The sequence below is a fragment of the Xiphophorus hellerii genome, chromosome 10 (assembly GCF_003331165.1).
Source record: "Xiphophorus hellerii strain 12219 chromosome 10, Xiphophorus_hellerii-4.1, whole genome shotgun sequence".
Classification (NCBI taxonomy): domain Eukaryota; kingdom Metazoa; phylum Chordata; class Actinopteri; order Cyprinodontiformes; family Poeciliidae; genus Xiphophorus; species Xiphophorus hellerii.
The window spans coordinates 17,276,656-17,302,225 of record NC_045681.1 but is presented as its reverse complement, the minus strand read 5'-3'; the positions used below and the strand labels follow the sequence as shown (position 1 = coordinate 17,302,225).

The following is a 25,570-nucleotide window of genomic DNA, read 5'->3' as shown; positions in this document are numbered from 1 at the left end:
TTGGATGTTTACCAGGGAAAGCAGTGAAATATGGTAACTGGAGGAGGTTTAGAGATCCATTGCTCAGGTAGACACATGTTTTGACGGGAAAACTCTTAGTGGCACACTCCACAAATCCAACCTTTTTGGAAGAGTGGCAAAAAGAAAACCAATTGTCGTCAACAAAAGCCACCAAACATTCTGCTGGAAGTTTCCCACAAGCCACAATAGAGACTCAACACACAAGTAGAAGAAGGCGCTCTGTTTAGATCAGACTCAAACTGCTCTTTATGGACTATGTACAGGCCATTTCTCTCTCCCAAAAATGGCCTTCAGAAGCACCTGGCTCCTACATGAAAAATACCAAGTCCCTTCTGGAATTCCGCATTATTTTTCTTAATAACGCAGAACAATTCAAGTTGTTGGGTGTGCTTTCAAGCTGCTGGGCACCGATGATGGCACAACAGAAACCAATTCGGCGTCGCCTTTGGAATCAAACCGGTTAGGTGTCGTCTTGTTCCCTGCTTTTTCTTGTTACGAGGTGGTGCGGTGAGCCAACTAAGAGAGCTCCTGTTCCCCCCGCAGCTCTTCGCATACTCATTATGTGCGAAGCAGCTGCTAACAGAGTTGCGGCTGCAGGAAACACACCTGCAGTGTGTCGGCGGTCTCGGGCTCCACCTGATTGTTGAGCACTTGGCCCAGCGGGACGTCAGCTTCGGCGATTGGCTCGTCGTGTTAATGTTGCAGTTGTTACATAAGGCCTAATGGCTCTGTAGTAAATCTGCTTGGAAGCAGAGCCACATTAGTGAGGGTGATTATGTGGCAAAACTGCTAATAGCTCATTTTCAGCGTTCACAGGAAATTTGATAAGCAATAAAATCTACTGATGAACCAATAATCTGCTAGGCCTCAGGGTAAACATGTTTTTGTGTGTGTGGGTGTGTGTGTTTTCCAGAAGTTTTAAAATGATAAGACAGAGACCGTCACGAGGGACAGGAAGCCTGCCTTTTCCAACTTCAGAGGTTTTTCTATCGCATTAGGAAGAATCAATAGGTCCAAAAATGACACATAAGATTTTATACTACTTTATTATTCATTAAACAGAGACTAAACCAAAGCCCAGTGAGCTAAGTCCACCTCATGATCCAACAGCTTGTAGAACTATCTTTAGCAGCCATATATTTTTGGTCTACTTTCCAATGAAAATACCCTTGAATTAAGACAAAACTAACTCACAAGTAGCCTTTTTGGAAGATATAGAAGCTTATTTTAAGTCAATACTGCCTTAATATTGACGAAGAAGTTTTAATTCCACTGGCAAATTATTTCACTTATAACAAGGGGAAATTGTTTTGTTATAAGTGAAATAATTTACCAGCGAATCTAGCATTTTTTCATTAGCATTAAGGAATTGTTCACTTACAACAAGCTCCTATATCTTGCTGAAAGGTTACCTGTGAGTTTGTTTTATTGTTTCAAGGGTACTAGGATATTTGCACTAGACACTAAATCAAAAATACTTAATATTTTGTGAGTTTGGAGGAATTTTGGCCCACTCGTTTTTCTAACATTGCTTCAGTTCACTGAGTTGAAAGTGAACCTCTGGAACACACGTGAGAGAAAACAAGTTTCTTTAATCTTGTACGTGTGTTGAACTACTGCCTGCACTTGTGTAGCGCTTTATCAGATCCGAGGACTCCAAGATGCTACACCCCATTCATTCAGGCATACACACATTCACACACTGATGCTGGTAAGCTGCCTTCTAGCTACAGCTGCCCAGAGGAAGACTGACAGAAGGGAGGCTGCCATTTTATCGGTACCATGGGTCCCTCTGACCACCACCAGGTGTTTTGCTAATGGAAACAATAGCAAAGTGACAGAGAGACGGATTGGGGGTTCAAACTGGCAACCCCCAGGTTTCAGGATGGACCCCTACCTCCTGCTGCCCAGAAAATAAAGTTGGTCAGTGGATACATTTGTGGACTTTTTTGGTAATATTTTAAGATAAAATGGAATACGATTAAAAATACAATGAAAATGAGATAATTTCCATAGACTATCCTTTACAAAAAAACGTAAATTACAAAATAATGGGTTGATTTGATTGCAATATTTTTATATCACAAACTTCAGGACAGTCTTCCCTTGAGAAAGACAGTGATGTTGCCACCAGAGCAGAGCTTACTTAGCATCGACAGGAATTGGTACACACCGGATGAGCAAACCTTAGATTGGTTGTGTAAAGCCAAGCTTACTGAGACAACAAGACTTTAGGAAACTCCATTAACTCATTAAAAACAGAACTTTTTTAGTTCCATTTAAACTGTTTATCAAATGTTAGAGGTTTTTTTTTATTTATTTCAATTCAAACAGGTAACAAAGTGCATCAAAATATGTTAACTGGACCCTTTTCAGGCTTAAGAGGATAAAAACCGAGATGCTGCCGCAAATTTTATTTTCTAATGTGCTGTTTTAGCAGGAAGATGTGAAAAGACAACGAAAAGGACCCTCTTCAAGTTCACCAGGAGCTTATAATCCGTCCACACACAATAAAGTGTGCAAAGAGCAGCTTTAATCACGCTTTCTGAAGTGAAAACAAGAGTACGGGGGAATCATCTTCCCCCGACATCCAGCTGATGGGAAAACACGACCTCGCCGAACTGAAAATGACATTCAGCGGAAACTCCTGAGAGCGTCTCCTGTCCTGCGGCTCAAAACACGGAGAGCGTTTTTTTTTTTTTTCTTTTGTTCCACTCCGCGGCTCTGATGGCTCTGCTCAAAGCGCGGCAAACGTCGGATAGGAACCAACCAGCACAACAAGAGCAACAATTACACACTCCACTGGGTCCATCGGCAGACGGGGAGGGATGTGATGGAGACACACACACACACACACACATCCACTCAGCAGGTTCCGAGTGTTTGAGGGGGAAGTAATCGACCTTCGGTTGCAGAAGAAGAAAAAGACAGCAGCGATAATGAAAGATTCGCACTAAAGAACATCGAGTTCGGAACTAGTAGTTATGACTTTATTACATTTCAGATGGCAAACTCTTTAAAAAGAGGCAGCCAGAAAATATGCAGCTTTTCTGCTTTTTTTTCTGGCAGAAAAACCGCCAGAAATGGAGAAACGTTGTCACGACGACGTGCTGAAGGCGGCTTGTCGGAACGAGCAGCAGCTTCTTAAAGAGACAGAGGCCTGATTTTAAGGCGTTAAATTGCGTCTTTAAGTCATGTTTCATATATGCAGTTTTAGGAATTTCTCCTAAGACTGAGTTGTTCTTTTCTACAGGGCAGTCTAATACAATTTTAAATAGTCAATGAGTATCTTAGGAATTTGAATAGAAAATATGTGCTAGGCTAAATTAAGGAGTCTGTTTCAGCTCAATTTATGCTCAATAGCGTAAATCAAGCCCTCTACAGAATTTGTCAGAATACAGGAACATGGAATTCTCAGGAGAAAAAATACGATTAAAACCACTTGACATTCCACGCGACTCTAAGTGAGCACTCTGTTGGTATTTCTTGTTGTGTGACGGATGAGACAAGAAGCCCGCTGATAAAATCCTACTCGGATTTTCAGAGTTGAGGCTCTCACAGTGCCATTTCCAATCGGGAGCTTTTTGTTTGCAGCTGTGTGATCTCCTGGCAAAATAAGCAGCACGTTGATCCAGCGCCACCTGGTTTAGAGGGAGATTAAATTCACATTTTGTTTTCTGTCCCTTTTTGTCAATTTTTCTCTTTGGAACATGTCATTATCTTCCAAGCAAGGCTCCAACACTGCCAAGAAAGTATCAACAAGCAAAGCGCTCTGAAGGTAAAAGCAAAAACATGCCCACACTGCAGCAGTTAATAACACAGAGACGACTGGCCGAAAACTCAGCGTACTAATGGTTTTCCCGCCATTATCGAAACATGAGGCTTAATGGAGAAACGTTGTTACGATGACGTGCTGAATGCGGATTGCTCCCTATCAGAGCAATGTATTTGTAGGACTGAGAAGTCTACACATAGATCCTGCACGTTTCAGACTTTTATCTGTTGACGTATTTTTCAAAGCATGCCTCGTTTTATTCCACTAGGGCGCGGCAACTTGGGTGCTTGTTCAACTCCTTCGTAGTTTCATTTCTACCCCAGAGAAACAAAGTTGTGCTGATTGTGAGAACCTTTGATCAGCTTCAAAAAGTACATAAATGGTAAAGGTAGCTTAAGTTCAAGGAGATTGTTAGAATTGTGTAAAAACGTAGAATGTAATTGAATTTAATTCTCAAACTAAAGGCTCCCTTAATGCGTTGTTCAGTATTAGATTATGCTGCTGTAATTATAGCTTTTCAGGCTGTTTATACATCAGCTGGTCAATGAATGAGGTGAGCGCTCTATGTGCTGCTGCTTGACATAAGGCAGAGAGGATCTGTTTAATTAAACCCGTGGCAGAGAGGAGCAGCACATTTCCTGCACTTATAATAATACATTTATTCATTTTTCTTTTTAAATTAGTGCAGAACTATGCTTTCCTGAACCATGACAAAATGTGTGTAAAGATGAAAATGATTCATAAGGTAAGCCACGGTTTGCAGCTCTGTTCTACATAAGGAAAATTCTGGCGAAATGAATTGTCTTACAAAAAGGAAAGAACTTGAGTTAACAGAGATAAAACTGGAGTCTCTTGCACCACCGCAGAAGCCGCTGTTAGAGGTCACCGTTTTATCTTAAAATAATTTGAATGGATAATCAAGGCAGCCGCAGATCACAGATGTGTGTGCTGGCTGGAGTCTGCAGACATCCCATAGTCATGAAACAGAAGCCGTCTGCAGCAGCTCAGATAACGACACGGTTTATCTGCGGGTCAGCAAGGTGAGGGCTAACAAACACTGCATATGTGAGCATACACACACACACACACACACCCACCCGCCCACACACACACACCTCACATAGACACAAAGTGCAGGTGAACACACACACAAGATACACACAAATCAGAGATGGTAGCTTAATGGTTATGACTACACATATGTCTCTCCAGCTTACACTCACAGCAGGGGGGCGCAAGTATTTGATACATTATCTTTTTAAGTAATGAAGAATTGAGAGGTTTGCAATTTTTAACTTCAAAACATCTGCAACTGTGAGACAAAATAATAAAAAAAAATAAAAAATAAATATATACAGTATATACTGTATATGTAAAAAGAAAATTACATTGATTTTGAATTAATTTATTTCGTTTTTTTGCTTGAAATAAGAAAGACAAACAATAGAAAATAGAAATTTATACTTGATATAAAAACTTTTTTTTTTAATTACAGAGGTCAGACTTTTTCTGTAATTTGTGACCAGATTTGGACAATCTGCAAAGGGATTTTTCCCCCCAGATCTTCATAGTGTCAGGGTAACTGTTAGGCTGGCCATGGTCTTCCTGCACAATTCTTCTCGGAAAAAAAGAAAAATTCTGGTTTCCAGCTCAGTCTGGGCTTCCTCCCGTTGACTTGGATTGTCTCCGGCAGATTTTTTTTTACCGAGCCAATCAGAGAATTGAAGGAGAAGATATTTATTTTCTGCCCTGTTTTTAAATTGCAGTCTGCCTGTTTAAGCAACGGCAGTGGAGGAAGTGAACAAAGCCGTTCAGTCCGTGTCGGCCATGCTTCCAAATACTGAACTAACATTGACAGCCATCTTGTTCAGTTCGGTACTTCTCCTCTTCGCAGTGGAAGACAGTTAACGGGCAGACAATTTCCGGCTGTGTTCTGGGTTATTGTAAAGCTGGAAGACGATCATGCTTGATTGTCGGGATGGTGTTTATGGAATTACACTCTTCATCCTTCTTCCTCCAATCACATCAGCTGGAGTTTATCCCATAATGTTCTATTCTGGTCTCATCTGACCCCAAGACCTTCTCCCCTGCCTCCTCTGGATCATACAGATGGTCATTAGCAAACTTCAGACGGGCCTGGACATGTGCTGGCCTGAGCAGGGGGCCTTGCACGCACTGTAGGATTGTAATCTGTGACGATGCAGTGACTATTGGTAACCTTTCAGATTACAGTCTCAGCACTCTTCAGGTCATTTATCGGACCATGTAGCTCTGGCTTTTTCCCCTCACACTTTTAGTGAATGGGAAAGAGATTGACAGTAATTTTCAGCTTCTTCTATTTTCTAATAATTAAGACAGCAGTGATTGTTTTCTCACCAAGCTGTTTGTCTATTGTCCTGCAGCCCATCCCAGCCTTGTTCAGATCTACAATTTTGCCCCTGGTCTTACAGCTCTTTGGACGTACTCTTGGTGGAGAGAATAGAGTCTGACTGAGTAGAGGGTGAACAGTTATCTTTGATGCAGATACACACATTCAAACAGGTAATGATTGGAGGGTAGCAGAGCTTCTTCTTCTTCTCGTTATTTTTTTTAATCCAGAATGGGGAGAAAAGTTTCCGAAACCTAGCATATCATAAAGAAGTGAACAATGTGAATTGAGGGATTTGCAGGTATTGAATAAGACATTAAATTCACAAAGTTAAATGCTATTAGTTCAATTCATTCAGAAATGTGTCACTAAAATGTTCTAACTTTTCCCCTTAGGCATAGATCCATATTTATATTTCCAAAAAGATATCTATAACATTTTATTAAGTTTCAAATATTAAATATCGGCCTTTAGCACATTTTTCATGCTCAATTAAATGTTGAAAAAGAAAACGGTTGATAATCTTTTGTAGAGTTTAAATTGTTTAATTCATTCATCTATGAATTTGTAACCTACAGCAATTTAGTTTGTGGGCTAAGATGGAGGCCATCTAGTCTGTAGACCAAATGGCCCACAACTGATCAGAAAGTCAACAGTGACTTGAAACCTGACATGGACTTGCGAGACACCGTATCTGACCTGAAGAAACCCTGAGAGTTTCTAGGTGGTTTCAAGGTTTCCCCTAAAATAAAATAAAAAAAAAATAATAATAATAAAAAACATCTTCTGCATGTTTTCTGGTTATGACTCAGAGATTCTACATCAAAGTTCTCTCTGGCTATGTCATCTCTGGTTCTTCTCAAGAATTAATCTGTGGAAATGAGAACTAATTTAGCCTTTGTGAAGCTGCTGGTAGAGAGCGAAAAGATTTAATTTCAATTCTTTGCCAAGCGGCATGTCAACAGACCACTGGTTCACACCTTCACTTCCCAAGACTTTTTCTGCACGAGTTATTCTGGGGTCAGAATTAGGTGGCTCGACCAATAAATTGAAAATGCTCCTGTAGACTAAAACAAATTTTTGAAAGATCTCCAGGAAGTTCAAGAAAAGTTTACCATTATTTTTTATTTTTTTTACTGCGGATCAACCAAATCCACACCAATCAATGGAAAAGTTTATGAACAGATGTCTATCAAAAGACTGGCATTGCCCTTAGAGGGAAAGGTATTCTAAAATTAGATTTTCAAAGAAAAAGTGAAGGACGGTGAATAGAAAACTATATAAAAAAGCGCCTGAAAGGCTTCAGATCCATTTGTGTGATTCGTGCTGAGAAACAAATAATTCAGCCTTGAGATGTTACAGCCTTTGGGAGATATCAGAAAAGATATAACGCCAGAGAAGATTTTGTGATAACTGTAAAAGCAGAGAAATCTATGAAATATAAGATGACAAGAAGGATCACAGACAATAACCTAATCAATCAATCAATCAATCCGCCTACACCAATCCAGTTGATTTTGTTTTATGTGGAGAAGCACTGGTTCCACTCTAACTTCTCTCTTTTGACAATGTTTTCACAAGTACCTAAATTTTAATACAGATCCGATTAAAACTTATTCCTAGTTCAATCTAAAATTGGGGAGATTAAGCATGTTGTTCTTGTTTCGATATCTAAAAATGTGTGTTGTTTCCCGGAGGAGAAATGAGAACGCAGCCTCCTGGATCTGACGGAAAGCGATCAATCGGAAAGCGCAGCGATGGGAACATGTAAAGGAAATCAAAATAGAGAATATAAAATAACTGCTTTAGTGCATCAGAGAGTGTGGTGAAGGTCAAATACATATTTATTGTTTTCTTCTTCTCTGTTAAATATGGTCCACAAACTAGCGCCATTTTCTTAGATGGAAACAAAATTTTTAAACTACTTTGAATAATCAGCTGAGCTTACTACTATTTGATAACTAGGATGTATGCACGATTGAACTGAAATTAGTTTGTTGGACAGAGGCTGGAGACGACATTTTGGTGCAGACTGGCACCATGTAAATAAACTGAATTGAACTGCTTCTTCCCAGTCGGCCATGTTTGTTTACGTTGAAGTTACGTAGGAGTTTTGCGAGATTTCCCATCAGACACCTGGAACGTTGGCGATTGAGACCGGTTTGTGCGTAGAGTGTTACCCCACACACATTGTAGGACCGAACCTGTTCCACCTTAAGACTTTTTAACGTCACGTGAGCGCTCTCTCTGGTTTTGAAAATCAGCCCACAATTTGAAAATCTTGCCCCGTGAACCAGGCATATAGCGTGAAAAATAAAACCTTCTGTGTGCGATGGTGACTTTTCCTGCCCCTTTACCCCCATGCTTGGTCTCAGTCTCCACAAATACAACCAGGCCTTCCTCTAAGTTTCTGGGTTTAATGATTCACGTCGCAGCGTTTATAACTTTATAGCGACCGCTCGTTCTCATAAAACAGCTGTGCAGTCAGGATATAAAGACGTGTCCTCGCAAGACGAGGAATAACCTGACCCCACACACACATGCACACACACACACTGCAGATCCCTCTGATTGGCTCTTTGTGTGCTCACCTAAAACGCAGCTCGGGTCAGCAGTTTAACCTATTCCCCGAATCAAACCGGGAGGTAACCATGGCAGCAGATGAGTAGGGTTAAGTGGGCTATTGGCTCAGGCTGAATAAGGGCAGAAAAAAATCTGTGCTCCTGTGAATAATTTAAACACAGGAGCATAACAACAGCCAGCAGTCACCCACCAACACCAAGGATATATGGGACTGCAGCATCCTTGCATATGGAGTTCTTTCTCCAATTTGAGATACACTTGCAGTATAGCATTTCCCAACCTGGAATTTCAACATGGCAGAGCAACATTGAAAAGTCTGGACACCCCAATGGAAACATCTCAGCAGCACCAACTACATCCACAATAAAAACAATTATAAATAAATAAAAATAAGAAAATCCAGTTTCATTGTGAAAATTCATGTTTTGCCACCAGTCTTCTGTGTTTTCAATGTTCAGACATCTGTGAATCAGGACAATCCCGACTCATTGCAACTGGATGTAAATCTAGCTTTTAAAAAGGACACAAACCAGACATCTATAGCAAATAATTCTGAAATTTCTTTAAAAAAAACCCCAAAACAAAACAAAAAACCCCAGCTCTTTGAGGACGTCCAGTCAGCAATTTGACCAAAGATTACCGATACGATGGCAAGCTGTTTTATTTAACTTGTTTGTTCAGCTGAACATCCTGGCTTTGTAAAACGTAACTCAAATTAAACTGCAATCTTGTAATTAGTGACGCATCTCTTTTTATTCCAGGTCAAATACAGAAAAACAAATCACTACATGAAAGTAAACAAAAAACATCCTAGTGAATTATTTGTTCCAACTCCTTTGACTTTTCTTGAACTCTTTGCGGACTGTACCAATGCTGGACTAAAAGCTAACGTATCAGCCGTCCGACCTGGAATTATTTGGTCATTTTTAAAGTTGTCTCCAGAAACGTCCAGTAGGATTGACGTCTGAATGGTTTGTCTGCCATGTTCTTCCGTGTTTCCTGAAGTCGGAGTGCTCTGATTGGATGAGAGAAGGTCCAGCTGTGTATTTCCTGTAGATGTCCTGACCTCCATCTGCCCTGCTTCTGTACCTAAACTGTTCAGATCTGTGGCTGTGACTTAACTTTTCACGTACGATGTTGGCACCGAACAAGTGTTCCGGAGCCATTTCCATGACTTTTCTTATGACTTTCATCTAAACTATTCACATTCCATGAGTTGTTTCTAATCAGTTCACTGGATCCTTGTTCAGGTGTTAATGTTTTTTTGTTTTTTTTTTTCTTTGTTGTTGTTCCCTCAGAGTTCCTCCAGAATAGTGTCTGTTCAGTCGTCCTTAGGCTCTGTTATTGTTCAATCTCTATTCTCCGGAGGATTGCTTCAAATCTTGATGCTTCAATGCCTTCCTTGGTCCGTTGGACCTTCCCATGTTGCAGCTTGAACATTTAGTGTAGCTCAAACTAGCTGGGAGTTTCCAAAAAAAATTTTCTTTACACCCAGTGCTGATTTACCTTCTTTAGATAGTTCCAGCTGCATATATCTGTCTGATTGGCTTGATGTTTCCCGTGAACATCTTGTTAGACTGGGTTGTTTCAGAAATTCGGCTTAATTCCTTCCTCAAAAGTTATATAAGGTGATTTTTACAAAGCGAGAATGTTCAGCTGCTGACTCAAAGTTTTGTGTCCTGTTGACCGAATCTCCACCAGGGAGACAAAATCAAATATTTTCCTTCACCAGGATTTCTATAACATGTCACATGATTTCTGGACCTTAAAATAAACTCTAGGAAAGAGCTGCATTTTATTTTAACAGTGAATATTCCATCACCACACGCAGAACACTGTGTTCTTTGTCTGATTACTCACATTGAAGTGATGCAGAGATGACAAACAGAAAATGTTGTGTTTTTGTCGTTCCGGTTCCCTTCGAATGTAAATCACCGGAGCGCACCACAGGGGACAAAAAGCTACGTCTTCACAAGTGAGGATGAACTTCTTCGTCGCCAGCGCGGCAACAGAAGTTTGCACTCTGAGCAGCAAACGCGTGTGCACGTGCGTGTAGGGGTGTGTGTGTGCATCAGTGTGTGTACGCTCACCTGTCCAGGCTGAGTGAGGATCGATAGATTCCTGTGGGGTACAGGGGCTTCGGGTCTCGGATCACAGCATCTCCTGCTGGCCTCTGGTTCCACCGCTGAGCCAAGCGGGAGATCTTACTGTCCGACCTGACGCACAGAAACAGGGGAAGAGACGGGAATCAAATTCCGACGGCTTCCGCCCTCTTCGCATTCCCTCCCCAGACAGAAAGGAAGAAAACTCAGACCAAACGGGGTTCTTTCAGATTCCTAAGGGGAAAAAATTGCTTAAAGAATCTCCCGCTGGAGACACTAAAGGATGAATTCTGATCTCAACAAGTGTCTTTGCATAACAGGTGCAGCCCGCGCTTCTGACAGACTGCTGCAGCAAGCCCTCCCCCCCCAAAAAAACCCATCAGCTCTTGATCCTCTGAGGGTCCTACGCAAGACCTCACCGATGGGTTTTAGCTCCACACACACACACATATACACCCTTTCACTCAGAACTCAGTTTGCAGAATCGGACCGATCCCGGCTTGAATCCTCTCCAACTTCCTCCCATACTCACTGTAGGAACCAGCAGGAGGATGAGCAGCAGATTTATCCCAGCGCTCCAGCCTCCTCCACTGGGTTAAACCTCTCAGACTGATGCCTCCCGGCTGGTCTCACCGGTGCTCCGGATCATCTCTGCAGGAGGAGAGGAGTCTCCACAGCGGGTCCAGGGTGGGAGCGAGCGCTATCTATTCGCTCCTGGCTTTGGAGCTCTGCCTCAAACACCTGTTCGCCAGCGGGTGCATCGGCACGCGTGCACGCCCGCCCGCCTGCGCATGCACACTTTCACACACTCACAAGGGAGGGGAGCGAACGAGATGGAGGAGGAGCGGTGGAGTGAAAAGGCTGCGAACAAAAGGGGCAGAGCGAGGGGAGGCGACGGTGAGAGGAGGTGAGATCACCGATGCTCCGCAGGAAGGAGAGAGGAACGCCGCTGCAGGAAAGACAAATAACGGGGGAAAAAACCCAAAAAACAGACGGATGTTACAGTAAAAAGGACGAGAGCGGCGGAAACAATGAAATTTCTAAGGCTTGAATCTGGTTAGATTCAATTATTTCTCGTAAGACGAGAGTATCTTCAGACAGTGTAAAATGTGAAAAGAATAAAGCTGCAGCTGAACATGCTTAGGAAATATATGGGGTGCCGTTTGTAAAGTTACAGTAAAAAAGAAAAAGGAAAATTCAGAATAGGCTAAATAAATAGATGATACATAAAATAAAAAAAAACATTACTTGAGCTACAACTATCCTGCAAGCAGTCGAGATTATGCTTTTGCTATGTTTTTTTAGTTTGACAACTAAACATTTAGCTCGGACTTAAAGATTTAGTTGGAAACTAAACATTTTGTCCTCAAATAAAATATTCAGCTTTCAAATTAAATATTTCATTAGCATGACAAATATTTAGTTAAAAACTAAAACTAGTTAAAACCATTTTAGCTAAATATTTAGCACAAGCTAATGCTAACGCCAGATGCTAAGTATTTAGTTTTCAGAGTAAAAATTTAGCAATCTAACTAAATATGAAATTTGAAAGTTGCGTATTTAGTTTGCAAACCACATATTTAGACTTATACAATTGAAAGCTAAATATTTAGCATTCTAACTAAATATGCAATTTGAAATCTGAATAATTAGCTTGAAAACTAAACATTTAGCTTAGATTTAAGTGTTTAGTTAGGAACTAAATATTCTGCTTACAAATGAAACATGTAGCGTTCTAAATCATTTGAAAGCTAAAGATAATTTTTTTTTTTATTAATTATTTTAAAAATATTGAAATATTTTTTTGAATTAAATATTTAGAGTGGAACTCAAGACATTTTTAAATGCATGAAAAATATGGCAAACATATGACTTTGATAAATGAACTCCCATCTTTTTCTCTGACAGTCTAAAATCATAAGTATTGCTGTCAATCTTTTACTGCGTGTTTAATTGTAACCCACAGGAAAAAAACAAAAGCAATACTTTGACAAAAAAAAAGAACTTAAAAGTCTCATCTGTAAATCAGGGAACTGACAATAAATAAAAAAGTAGATTGAATAATAAAAAAAAGAAGACAAAAAAATGTTTTTCTTTGGAAGACATGGGATTTTCTGCAAGTTTTTCTACAAACATCTTTGAAGAGATGGAGATATCGCAGGGCTTTCTCCAGGTTCTGAGGATTCAGATCTTTCCCTCTTCCTGGGAATGTTTACACCAAGGTTTTGGAGAAGAAACTCTGACCGGTTCAGTACAGAGAGTGACTCTTAGGCACCCTTAAGGAGTACTAGAGTCGACTCCAAATGGCTATCAGCAACAAAAAATAAAAAAAAGAAGAGATTTTACAAAAAAGCTTTTCGCCACTTCTACAGGTTGGACTTTTTCGGAACGGCTTAGCGTCTCTGGTCACGACGCTGTTGTAAAAGGTGTAAGTCTTGGAGAGGAGAGTGTCTGGTTTAGTTGAAATGACTAAAGGAACTGGGGAGATGGATGTCTGCTTGTCCTGCTGGATGTTGCCTCTGCAATCTGACCTTGGATAAGTGGAAGATAAATGGGGCAAAATGACACTTGAACCGCTTCAACAATGGCTTCAAAACATCTCAAGGATCACACTGGACCAACTTTCTCTGGGATGTGATGCAACAAGAAACACGGGAACGGATGGGTAACATGAAAAACACTAATAAGACATGAAAATTGCGTGTGCTCAAACTTATTTGTATTCGGTGGAGTAAAAGCTGGTTTTAGGTCGTTTTTTGGAGCAAATAAGCACGAAGCCTCACATCCCAACACCAGACTCGTCCTTCTTCCTAATGATGTCTGCACCGACGTGACCGTTAGCTTCTAGCCAAAAAAATAAATAAATACACAGACACTAATTTATAACCTTCACAGGACATCAGGCTTTGTTGTTGTGATTTAGAGCAAATGAAAACATCCAAATCCATCTCAGCAGAAACACCTTTTTTTTAAAAAAAGCTATGTTCCTGCAGCTTTTCACACATCCCTTCAACCCAAACTCACTCATCTGTTCCTGGTTCTCGGAAAAGAGGATTTTATTCATATTTGAGTTTTTAAAAAAAGAATCTAATCAACAGATAGACAGCTTGTTGCAGATTTAGAGGACATGTAAATTAGTCATGTTTGTCCAAGAGTCCAAAGCGCTCTCCGGTCTCAGCTGCTCGGTGTCAGACTGTCCTGTCCTTCGGACTGAGAATAAAACACCTCCAAGCAGCAGCAGCAGCAGCTTCTAATGATGTCCCTCTCACCTTCACATGTTTCTGAGCAGAAATCTCGTCTCACTCAGTTCCTGGAACTTTCGGTGAGCAAGGACTCAAAACATTTGGTCAAAAACGCACCAAAAATTCAAATTTTTATACAGCCACCATCGATCCAATGTAACCTAATCATGTCTGGATCTAGTTCACAGAAAGTCGCTTTCTCCACGCAAGACTCGGCGTCACTTGAAAAGAAAAGAAAAAATTCAACCACCGAATTTCATAGAGGATGACAGAATCCTTCAGAATAAAATTCTCCTTTAGTCGTTTGTGAACCAGCTTGATGTAACGTGTTTTACATCAAGCGATGAGATGGCAGCTGTGATGTGTCTGACGGTCTTTTATAATACGTTTTCTTTTACTTACAAGTTTTTACAGACATGCTTTGTAAAGCCGAAAGACCAATCTGGATCTTCCGGAAGCTTTTCTTATCATCCAGAACTCCAGCACACATTCCTCCTGCTGATTATTTCTCTTGAGTACTTGTGCACACGCAGTCTAAAATATGCAATTATAGGATATAAAATAGTAAAAACTTCAATCATCAGGCGACAGCGCCGTTTCCCCTTCATGTGTAGAAACCTTTCACCTCCAGATGTCCACAGATGAATACTTGCTGTCAACGATGAAACAAATTTTGCTCCAATTTGATTATGAAAAACCGACTATGATCTGTAGAACTACGTATGTTTGCTATTTTTTTTTTGTTTTTTAGAAATCATAAAATCATTTTTGTGAGTGGGAGGAATGTAATAGAAAAGTAATCTGACAAATGAGTGAAACTTTTGCGAGCCAGAAAATGCATTCAAAAGTAGTTACACCAGAGGCATCAGATGCTGAAAAGTGTGATTTGACTCGATCAAAGGTTAAAGGTCAATAAGGTTAAAAACTAATGACCAATCAGGAGCCTGCAGGGCAGAAGAGTTAGTCCAGCTTACTGACACCGGATCTGACCCCACTGACAAGTTTTCACCTCTGTTCCACGAAGGCTACGGTTTTGAACAGTGATGCGGTTTCACACCTGTGCTGTGTTCACATAGCTGCTGCATTTTGCGGAGCCAACGTTAAACGGGTCAGCCAACCCTCCAGCAGGTCCTGGAGGAGGCCGTCGGACCGCAGAGACTCTCTTTGTTTTCGTTTATGAGTGCAGTCCAGACAAAAGGCCTGGAAGCTGGACGGGAGCCTGTTGGTGCATTTCAATATCTTTCTGTCCGACTTATCTGCCGCTCCAGCTGCTTTGTGTAAGGAAGACAGGAAGTTGGATGATTAGCTTAGCTCCATTTACCGATGTGTTGTTTCTTGTTGGTTTTTTTAAAGCAGAAGACGAAATGTGTGAGTGACACATAGAGAAGCAAAGTGAACGATCGGCATCACCACTCAATTATTTTGAGTTCCTTTGTAAAATCAGGACCGTTTCCGTTTCGACAAGGTGACACCTTCACAGAAATGTGAACTGATGATTTAAATATTAACTAGAGTGATGGCAACACTCTACAAACGCTGGAGTTTGAGGACGTCTTAGGATGTTCCAAAATGACTAAACTTGACTTTTACTATAATTAATTTACACAATATTACAGCTATATCACCCGACTCTGTAGCAAAGGTCTTTCGATGACTTCATGTCGCCCCAAGTTTGGTATGCAATATGACTGCCAAGCATGTAATATAGTAAAAGTTCCATAAATAAACTATTATTTAGCACATAACAAGGTCAAATGTTTCTTTAGCATTGGATTGCATACATGGTTGATAAGCACCTTGCTAACCGTTGTCTTATTACCACAACAAATTGCAAATTCTACATCTCCAACCGCATTGTTGACCTTTTAATGATCTCCATTAAAAGCAGAATTCAGCCTGAACAAAGTGTCGACATTATTAAGGATTATTTCTGGAAGAAGAACGGCGACTGGAAGAGGCGTCGCTTTATTTACAGTGCTTGATTTCTGTTGAATTCTTTCCTCCCTCTAAAAGCCACAAAACAATCTTCAATTTACTGCAACACGCCTCATCCCCCCGCCCCCGACCGTCCAAATACGAGTACATTTCCCTCTGCTGCACCCTGTCCCTACGGCGGAAAACTACCACCGTCGTTGATCTGCAGAGACCTAAAGAAGCACTCGGTACAAAGAAGAAACAAAAACAAAAGAAAAAGCTTGGATTTCTGATAGAAAAATATTATCTCCTGTCTCATCTTGCTCTTCTGCTGATTTTATTGGAACTTTTATGAGGCAATTTGGGAGTTAGCGAGCTTTACTTGGTATTCCGCCTCCACAGTGAGGCTGAGACAGCTGGTGGAGGGGCAGAAACCGTACTTATCTAGAAAAAAAAAAAAGAAGAAATTATTAAAAAAAATAATCTGCAGACTGTAGCGTGCAGATGTGACCCTCCTGGTGTCATTGTTGTGGTAATAATCTGGTATGATCTTCTAAAGGGCATAGCTGCATCACGATGCATGCAGCATGATTGACCTGTGCTTCTCTGGATGCAGTGTGACCTCAGGTGCTCCACAGAGAAAGTGCGCCTATTGCATGCTGGACGGCGAGAGGGGGGAGGGGCAAGGGAGAGCACGCTTTTATGTAAAGTGTCTATTAAAGTTTATGAACTAGACGCATTGGCTTGTTTTCCACCGAAGAGGGTTTTCTTTTTTTGTTTCTTTGTTTCATCAGTTTTTGGGGGGTTTTTTTCTCCCCTTTTTTGTTTATTCAATGTTCCTTCTCCTACTTCATCTCAGCTCTAAACCTTATTTTTTCTGCTAAGAACTGGTTCATGAAAGAGCACAAAATGTTTGCAAATGTTGAGACCTGATCCCGACTGATGTTTTAATTGGAAAAAAAAAAAAAAAAAAGGAAGACACCGTGACTGACGCTAACCGTTTTTGTTGCGGATCGTGGTCAGAACGAATCGTTAAATCCATGGTCTCCTCCTCCCTCTCAGATGGTTCTGCTGTCATGTCTGCAACCTTCCTGTTTTTTCTTTTTTTAAAAATTCTTTTATTTATTTATTTATTTTTCTGCATGGATCTACAGTTGCCGCAGCAAGAACAAAACCACCAGACAATAGTTTGCTTTGACATCACAAACATGGAACAATGGATGCTCTGGCATCCTGCCAGCCCCTGGTCGGCTGCAGCCAGTGGCTCATTGGCTGCTGCATTTTGTTTCCATGGTGCCCAAAGCAACAGGTGAGGAGGGAGCAGAAACAGTTAAACGACCCCTTATAAATATTTACTGATGTTTATATATATATGTATATATATATATTTTTTTGTTCTGCATCTCTGGTTTTCTGGGAACAAACAAGCTGGAAGAATTACTTCAATCATCTCTTGGGCGAGAAACGCTATTTTTATGAAAACATGCATCACGTTTTATGTGCTGCTAAAAAGGACGTTTTGAGACTAGTTTGACATCTGAGGCACGCTTTACACCTTCAGCTGGCTGAAACATCTGCAGAAGTTGACGGAAAACAAACCGAGGACAGAAAGTAATGAGAAAAAGCTGACAGCGGAGAGACAAAGAAGCCAAAGGAAAATACCACGTTCCTCCATTTCAGGGTCAATAAAACGAAGTTTGCGAAACGCCGTCGATCAATGCGAAACATAAAGAGTTTTATGTTGCTTTGCAGAGCCGAATATGTTAGCGTTCATTTGTATATGTGCTGACATTTTCTGGCCAAAGAAATAAAAATAAGACAAACTGAAAACTTAAAACTGCGTTTGGGTGGCAAGACATCAGCAGTGACAGCAGAGAAGCAACAAGAGAGGAGTGCCAAGACCATTTTACCAAAAAAAAAGTAAAATAAATATCCATAACACGGAAACAGGTTGAGACTACATTTACTCTTCCCAAGAGAGGACGTTGCAGCAGGTTCATCCCACAGTAAGACGCCGAAATACTAAGAAAAAAATAAAAATAAATAATAAAAGACCAGGATCTCCGTCTGTGGTTCTGCAGGCCTCGGGTAGTTTCAGTGTTAAAGTTCATGACTTGACAATTAAAAACAAAAAAGTCTGAAAAAGTTTAGCTTTGTGTTGGAGAGGTAGAAGTGCAAAATCACTTTTTTTTTTTCTATGTAAGAACATGGCAACTCGGATATGCAAATGAAGCATGAAACTTCTGGAAAGATGTACATCAGAACCAGATTAGAAATGTTTGGCCATAATGCACCGTGTTTGATAAAAAAAAAACAAAAACAAACAACAAACATCTCATTTTGTACATGTGAACAATGTCATAAAAATCATTGAGAACTACAACCAATAAGAAATATTTGACGTATGGTCTCTTAAATACTATTTATGTTCACAAATTCAAAGTAAAAATGGTTCAAGTCTATCAAGACCGTGATGTAAGTTCAGATCTAACACATGGCACATTGATCTCAGAAAACGAGATCAGCTCCGCACAATGCCGTCGCGCGGAGCGTGGTCTGCTTTTAAAGTTCGACCGCTGAAGCCGCTTTGGACGGAGGGAGGGAACGGGAAGCCGCCGCAGGTTCCCTCGGCAACCTGACTACATTAAATCAAATTCATGAGACTGCTCGACCGAATTTACGTTTCTGTGAAGTTAAGATACGCGATTGAAACGGATGAGAGTTTAATTATTTCAAACGGAGAACGTGGCCCTGTTTCCCGTTGGTGTGTAGTGATCCGGTTCTGTAAGTCATTGTGTGTGTTTGCAGCTCTTCCTACTCGAGGTGTTCTGCAGCAGCAACACACACACACACACACACACATACTGACTAAGAGAGTGAATCGCTGCTCTTCAGCTCCTCTCGCCTGTTTGCTTGATCTGATCAGGCGTTCTCGTTGTCACGACTCTGTAGTTCAGCCGGGAACAAGCTGCTTTAATGGAGATAGTATGTGTGTGTGTGTGGAGGAGTTTACGAATGAGTGGGAGTTTTCCTCGGAGGGAGGGTGACAGCGAGGAAATGACTCGCATCAATCACAGAGATGCTTCATCCCCGGCTTCCTGCCGTCCCGACGCTCCGAGCTGCAGGAATCTCGGAATGAACCATCAATTGACGGAACTGAAAGAATTCATTATGGCTGCTGCTGATGATGATGATGATGATGATGAACTGCTGGCTGAGTCCCAACTCTTCGGAGCCAATTAGAAACTAATCAAGTCACTTTGTCTCCCCTGAGGAACGCCGCATTCACACACCCTGAGATCTGAAAACATCAACACCTGCTTCAGTGTCCCCAGGCTGAAATCCCAGCCGTGTTTGTTTATTTATTTATTCATCGAGACACAATTTTTTTTTAAAATTGTTTTAGCACAAAAGGGAGACATTACATTGTTAAACAGCTCAAAGATTCTCAGAAACACCTCCCACCACCTCACAATACCTGTTCTCAACCCTAAACTCCACCCTCTCTGCCAACACATAGATCAGCCCTAATCTTTATGGCCGCCAGATAACACTTTAATGATGCGAGTTATAACAATAGTTTAGTAGTGCAAATATGTTATTACACTACAAATAAGACAAAATAACTTAAAAGTAACTTTTCAGCAAAATATAGAGCCTCTTTTTAAGTAAATAACTCCTTAATGTTGAAGAGAAAGTACTAGTTCCATTGGCAGATAAATTAACTCATAACATGGAAAAAATGTCTGGTTATGAGTTAAATAATCTGTCAGTGGTGTTAGTACTTTTTCATCAATATTAAGAAATGATTCACTTAAAACAAACTTCTACATTTTGCTAAAACGATACTTGTAAGTTAGTTTTGTCTTACTTCAAGTTTGCTAAGATATTTGCACTTGAAGCTAGACGAAAAAAATACTTGGTACGATTTTGTGTTTTTGCAGTGTATGGATGAGGGGCTGGCTTCATCACGAACCTTTTCTGAGGTGTTAAAATGTGTGACGACAAAAACTGAAGCGGATGGTTGTTGATCCAGCGATGTTAACCCAGGTTGTATTCCAATTGATTTTTCCATTTTTAGCATTCATGTCTTTTTGCCATTCTTTAATGGAATAATCTGGTCATTTTAAATGACCTGTCAAATTCAAGTACAACAGACATTTTTTTTGTTGTTGTTGTCTGTGAGTTTTATATTAACTCTCCAATAGGGTGTAATTTTAAACAGCCTCCTCATTGGAGGATGTAATTGGATGCAAGAGATGAGCGTAATCTCAAATTACGAAACAACGGGACTCCGTATCGAGCGACCAAATCTTGCTCTGTTTAAATTGTCCAAGTATATTAAAAACGTCCAGAACTCGGACAGTCCGTCAACTTGAACCAACTCCTTTTGTCGGGAGATCCGATCGTCCAATCAGCGCCCTCACAGGCTTTAAGACACTCATTTTTGTTTGATGCATATAATGTTTGCCTCAGCAGCATCAGCCTAATTTTGGACGCTGAATCAGATTCGCAGCAGGTAACACAGAACCTTCCAGCTCTGAGCTTTTAGAGCGGCTCGTCACGACTTGGGAAGCTTCCGGAGCTCCAGAGTGGGTTCTGTTCTTTAACCTTTTACTGAAAAATCGTCTTTTTGATGATTCGTAGAAGTGGAGCCTAAAATGAAAACTTAAATGGTGTTACAGGATGACAGAAGGAGTATAAGGGTGGAGTTTGAGTAACTAAAATTGTCTCTCATCAGTCCCTCCAGGATGATGCGATGTGTTTGTTGTGATCGTCGAGGCCTGGAACGGCTGATTTTAACCCGGTCTAAAGTCTCCTGACTCTTTGCTCTTTCAACAATAAGGCAAATGTTTCTGCTTAGAGTCACACGTTCTTTCATCTCGCAGTTTTGGCTTTCAGGAGACGCCGTGACAGAGGAAGTTACATTAGAAGCGGACTGAGGGATTGGTCAAAATTCAGCCATGTTGCAGTGATTGATCAGAAATGAAGAAAACAACAATAACAACAGCAAAAAAGAATGTTAACGAGACTGGTAAGACTTGCAGAAAAGTTACAAGGACTGGTGAAAATTGTGCAAGTCCGCACAAACATTTATGAGTAATGACGGAATTTGCATCAATAGTTACAATTGCATCACCACAATTTCCTGGAAAAATCAAGGTACTCCTGCAGCTCATTTATGTGACGTTTGTCAGCCAAATATTCTAAACCAGCTGATTTCTTGTACATTAATATGTACTGACTCTCCTGGGTAGTTAGAAAACCCTATTTGTAAAACTACAAAGTTGACTTTGCATTGTACGTCAAAGGAGATTACCAGAAGATGTCCTGGATCGGCCGAGAATAAGTCTCTGGCTGTCTGCTTTCATTCGCCAAAACTATTTTTTTATTAAATTCCTGAAAGTGTCTTTTTCGAGGGCACGCCAAAAATGAATCTATCAATTTTTAAAACAGATCAGAATTAATTTAGTGCTTTCTATAAAATACTTTTGAAGTTTTATTTATTTATTTATTTATTTTTGGTGTTAAGGCAAGTTTAAGGCCACATCAACAGAAAATCTTTTTAAGCAAATCATCCTATTCAATTATATTCTGAAAACCTCGAGTTGTTTATAATAAAAGAAGCTGGTGCACAGAAAACAGAGTGTAGCAAGAGGAAATCAGGACAACCTTATGGCATTTAACGAAGGTGTCCCTCAAAGCTTCTAATTTGTATCCGTTCGGTTCCATTTCATCTCGACAAACTCGCATATGTTTGCCTTAACGCCGCCTGCAGATGATTCGCAGCTCCATTCTCAAACACACGGCTGAACTGGAGCGCATCTACCTGAAACAGCAGATGGGACTCAAACTAAGCCGAACACTGAGCAGAAGAGGACAAAGTGTAGAGTTAGGAGCCGTGTCCCTGTAAATGGGTCACACCATCGCTCTCATCCTCACTGTGACTGCAAAAAAAAAAAAAAAAAAAACATGACTCAAGTGCCAAGACGGACAAGTTTTCAGATTTCCTGCGAAGACGAGCAGAAAAAATACGCAACACTGTAGTTTTTAAGAGTCCTCCCCCCCCCACACACACTTTAAGAACAAAAAAATGATTGGGGTGAATTGGAAACAGCAGCAAAGCTCCGTTTCCGTTAGATTTAAAAGGACGAGCCTTCAGACACACGCATGGACTCTGATAATGAAGCCTGATGCCTCATTACCAGGCGGGTGGCTGCGGGTTTAGCTCGAAGAGCTGCAGCGGTGAGAGGAGAGGAGAGGAGAGGAGAGGAGAGGAGAGGAGAGGAGAGGAGAGGAGAGGAGAGGAGAGGAGAAAGCTGCAGAGAGAGAGAGAGAGAGAGAGAGAGAGAGAGAGAGAGACTGGGAGTTCTGCACGAGACGAAAGAGACCGAACGTCGCTTTGATGAACGCATGACTCAAAAACTTCCGGTCACGACCGACGCTGCTCGTTGTTCCCGTGTGAGGCGTGCGAGTTCGTGTTAGGTACTTTCTGAATGCACCTCTTTTTATGCTACCTGTCAAAATTAATTATGTAGAGCGAGAGCACGGCATTTTCTAACAGTTGAGAACAAAATGCGTTTTTAAAAGCTGCAGACATCCTAGATGAGGTTCGGTTTTATGACTAATCTGACCAATCTGGTTCGACTAATCTGAAAAAAGTTTGTTTCGATAAGATGAATGAAGGTGTAGGATAGAGAGAAGGCGCACTTATGTATCAGATTTATTTTTTTACGTAGTCCCAGTAGAGGGACTATGCATTTGCCCCGTTGGATACCATATTGTTAGACGTTACCACCTCTGCAACAAAGAATCAGCCAATCAAATGTTCCACCATTCGATGAAGATGGTGCAAATAAAAAAAAAAACTATCATTGCAGCAAAACATGTTTTAACTGCTCCCAAATAACACAGACCAATTTTATTACTCATTTCAAATCATCAACCAATCTTAGGAGCAGCTTTAGAATCCGCAAAATCATCAACACTCGTTCTGCTGGAGACTCCAAGGATGCCGCAATGGCCCGCAAAAGTCTGAAATCAGTGAATACTTGAGTCTCCCTCTCAACCTGCATAAGATTCTGGTGAGAGGAACGTCTGGTTTCTGCTCATGATCTTATTACCTTTGCGGCCGAAGCTCCAATTTGCGGAAAGGGGGGGCAGGGAAGCACCTGTGTCAAGAAAAACAACTCTTTAGTTCATCCGGGCAAAGAAGCCGGAGCTTCTCGATCGGCCGACTGGTTGATGCAACTGTGACTCTGCCATGACTAACATTTGATCTTTATCAAAGCTAAAATATTGATTTTCTTCCATCTTCTAGATCTTTAATAATGGAGCAGAGCAAACCAAACAATGAAACTAACGCTGCATGCATGGCTGAATATAGCTTCTTTTTTTTCTACCCCCTCCTAAATGTACCACACGTTTTATTAAACGGACCAAAATACCATGAATGGGATTATTTTTGTCCTCATTTATTCATGACTAGGAGTAAGAGCTCCTGTAATCTGATTAAATCCACCTGCAGTTTGGCACATCGACGGTTTCATCCACAATCATCTGCGGATTACCGCGTCCTAACGCACAGGGAGCGTCTTTGGACCTCGCAGGAGACAGATGTGAACTCCCTGCGACTCATCAGCTCCTCCAAACATGCCTTTGTTTCCTCTCGCCTCCGTTTCCAAGGCAACCGGTAGCCGGAGGCCATTATTGTTAATAGCTACCTCGGGCCCCTAAATGTCTGAGTGTGTGTGTGAGCTTTAAAGTGCATGCTTACACTCAAGCAAACCCCACGGGGTGAAGTTTGATGTGTTGCGCTCTCCGTGGAAACCGGCATTTACGGAATTACAAAGAAGCATTAGCCGCGTGGGAGTCACAGAATGTTCTGGTTCTGGAGTCACCGTGTTAAAATCCACCTGATTCAGTGCAGGGATGCGGCGTGGTGCTGATCTACTTTCTGCCCATTTTGTTCCTGGCTTTCTTTGCAACCTGACACGGTGATGTCTAACAACAGAGTGGAAATGATGATGGAAGGAACCTGGATTTTTATCTAGACGGACATACCGAGTTCTAAAATGATGACATAATGAAGTTATTACTTCTAAAACGACGTAGGCGCTTTCCCCTGTTTTATTTACTTCGTGAAGGTTTCAACGTCTCCAGCTGGTGGCACTGTTGTGATTTCTAATAGGGTTGCGCCTCGACCTGCGCGACAGCAGTGGCCCCTCTCCAAAACCCAGGTACAAGTGGAAAATATCACCGAAATGAATAAGGTGACCAAAAATAATCTTTAATATCCATAGTCAATGTCGTAATAAGCCTAATATTGGAAGACTGATAGTCATTTAACTTTGTAGAGATGGAGATTGAAGTGGATTGGTACATATCTGTCAGAAATGTGGTCCTGGCAAACACATTCCACATTGATTCAGGTATATTAGATTTTTATTTTTACTTTGTATTGTTGGGCTTTACAAGATCGTGCAAAAACAATAGTGTTGAAGGGGAGTCCCGTAATTATTTTCCAGTAATTATGAGACATGGGAACAGGTGCCACAACTTCCTCTCCTGGACACAAACCGGACACTTCCCATATTCCCATAGTGTTAGTCGAGTTCATTTATCAACTAACACTTTTGCATTTCATTTGGAGAATATGAATTGTTTCTTTCAGAATGATAAAATAGCAGCAAAGTCTTTTTCTAGCTGGTCATAATAGGCAAGACGCGAAAGAGGAAGATGTAATGGTAAAGCTTAAAGAGAGCAGTGAAGGGTATTTTATGAAGATGGATGAATCACCTGCGGATTTCACTGAACCTTTGGAACACTTTCTCAAAATAAAGTGAAGGTTTGATACATTTAGGTAGAAATACCTGCTCCCTGGTTTCAGGCAGTGGAAATGGGAGGCAATAACAGTGAAATAATCTGGTTTGTGGGTTACTCTCTCAAAAAGAAGAAAGAAAAAAAATACAGCAGAGGTGATCAGTCCTGTTTTATTAAATCAGGACATATTACTTCAGGGCTTCGGGAAGGGTTTTTTTTTATTTTTTTATTTTTTTTTTAAACGGGATAATGAAAAACCGAGCAGAAATGTGATGCTAACGGAGTCAGAAATAGGAGGAGATGAGACTCACTTTTTCCTGCTGTCGTATCGGCCAGGTGTTCCCAGGCTCTGCGGAGAAAACGGGAAGAAAATGATCAGTCGCTGTGCAGGATCACGTCAAGCGGCCGCGCTAATAACCCGCTTCATATTAAAAGAAAACAACTGCTATTTTTAGCAGTTTATTTCCGTTTTAGCCAATAATTATTTGCATTTCATTTTAGCAACATAAGCAGTTCACAGTTGGGAGAGCTATGGTTCATGTTTAAGAGCCATTGTAGTCAAACTAAAATCTTCCGCCAGTGAAAAATGTCAGATAAAATCAGGAAATGAAGGGACTTTTAAAGCGCTTTCCTGGACACTTTACATAAAATCAGTCATTCAGGACAAACATGGTTCAAAGAGTTCCACTTATATCCTGACAGTCTGCCGAATGGTTTCCCAAACGTCAGAAAAAGCTTTGGA

The 25,570-nt window shown here is 40.9% G+C and overlaps 1 protein-coding gene across 4 annotated transcripts in view; it reads right to left on the bottom strand.

The window, feature by feature from the left end:
• Nucleotides 1-25,570, bottom strand: part of ankfn1a (ankyrin repeat and fibronectin type III domain containing 1a) — an 83,019-nt gene that overhangs the window by 34,329 nt on the left and 23,120 nt on the right. For 3 of the 4 annotated variants that reach the window (XM_032574782.1, XM_032574781.1, XM_032574780.1), the window contains exons 6-7: nucleotides 25,140-25,177; nucleotides 10,838-10,963 (exon numbers count right to left, since the gene is read on the bottom strand). In XM_032574782.1, the coding sequence (XP_032430673.1) occupies nucleotides 10,838-10,963; nucleotides 25,140-25,177 (164 nt within the window). Of the gene's footprint in view, nucleotides 1-10,837; nucleotides 10,964-11,381; nucleotides 11,986-25,139; nucleotides 25,178-25,570 lie in introns of those variants that run through there. The other variant, XM_032574783.1, reaches the window with a different exon arrangement.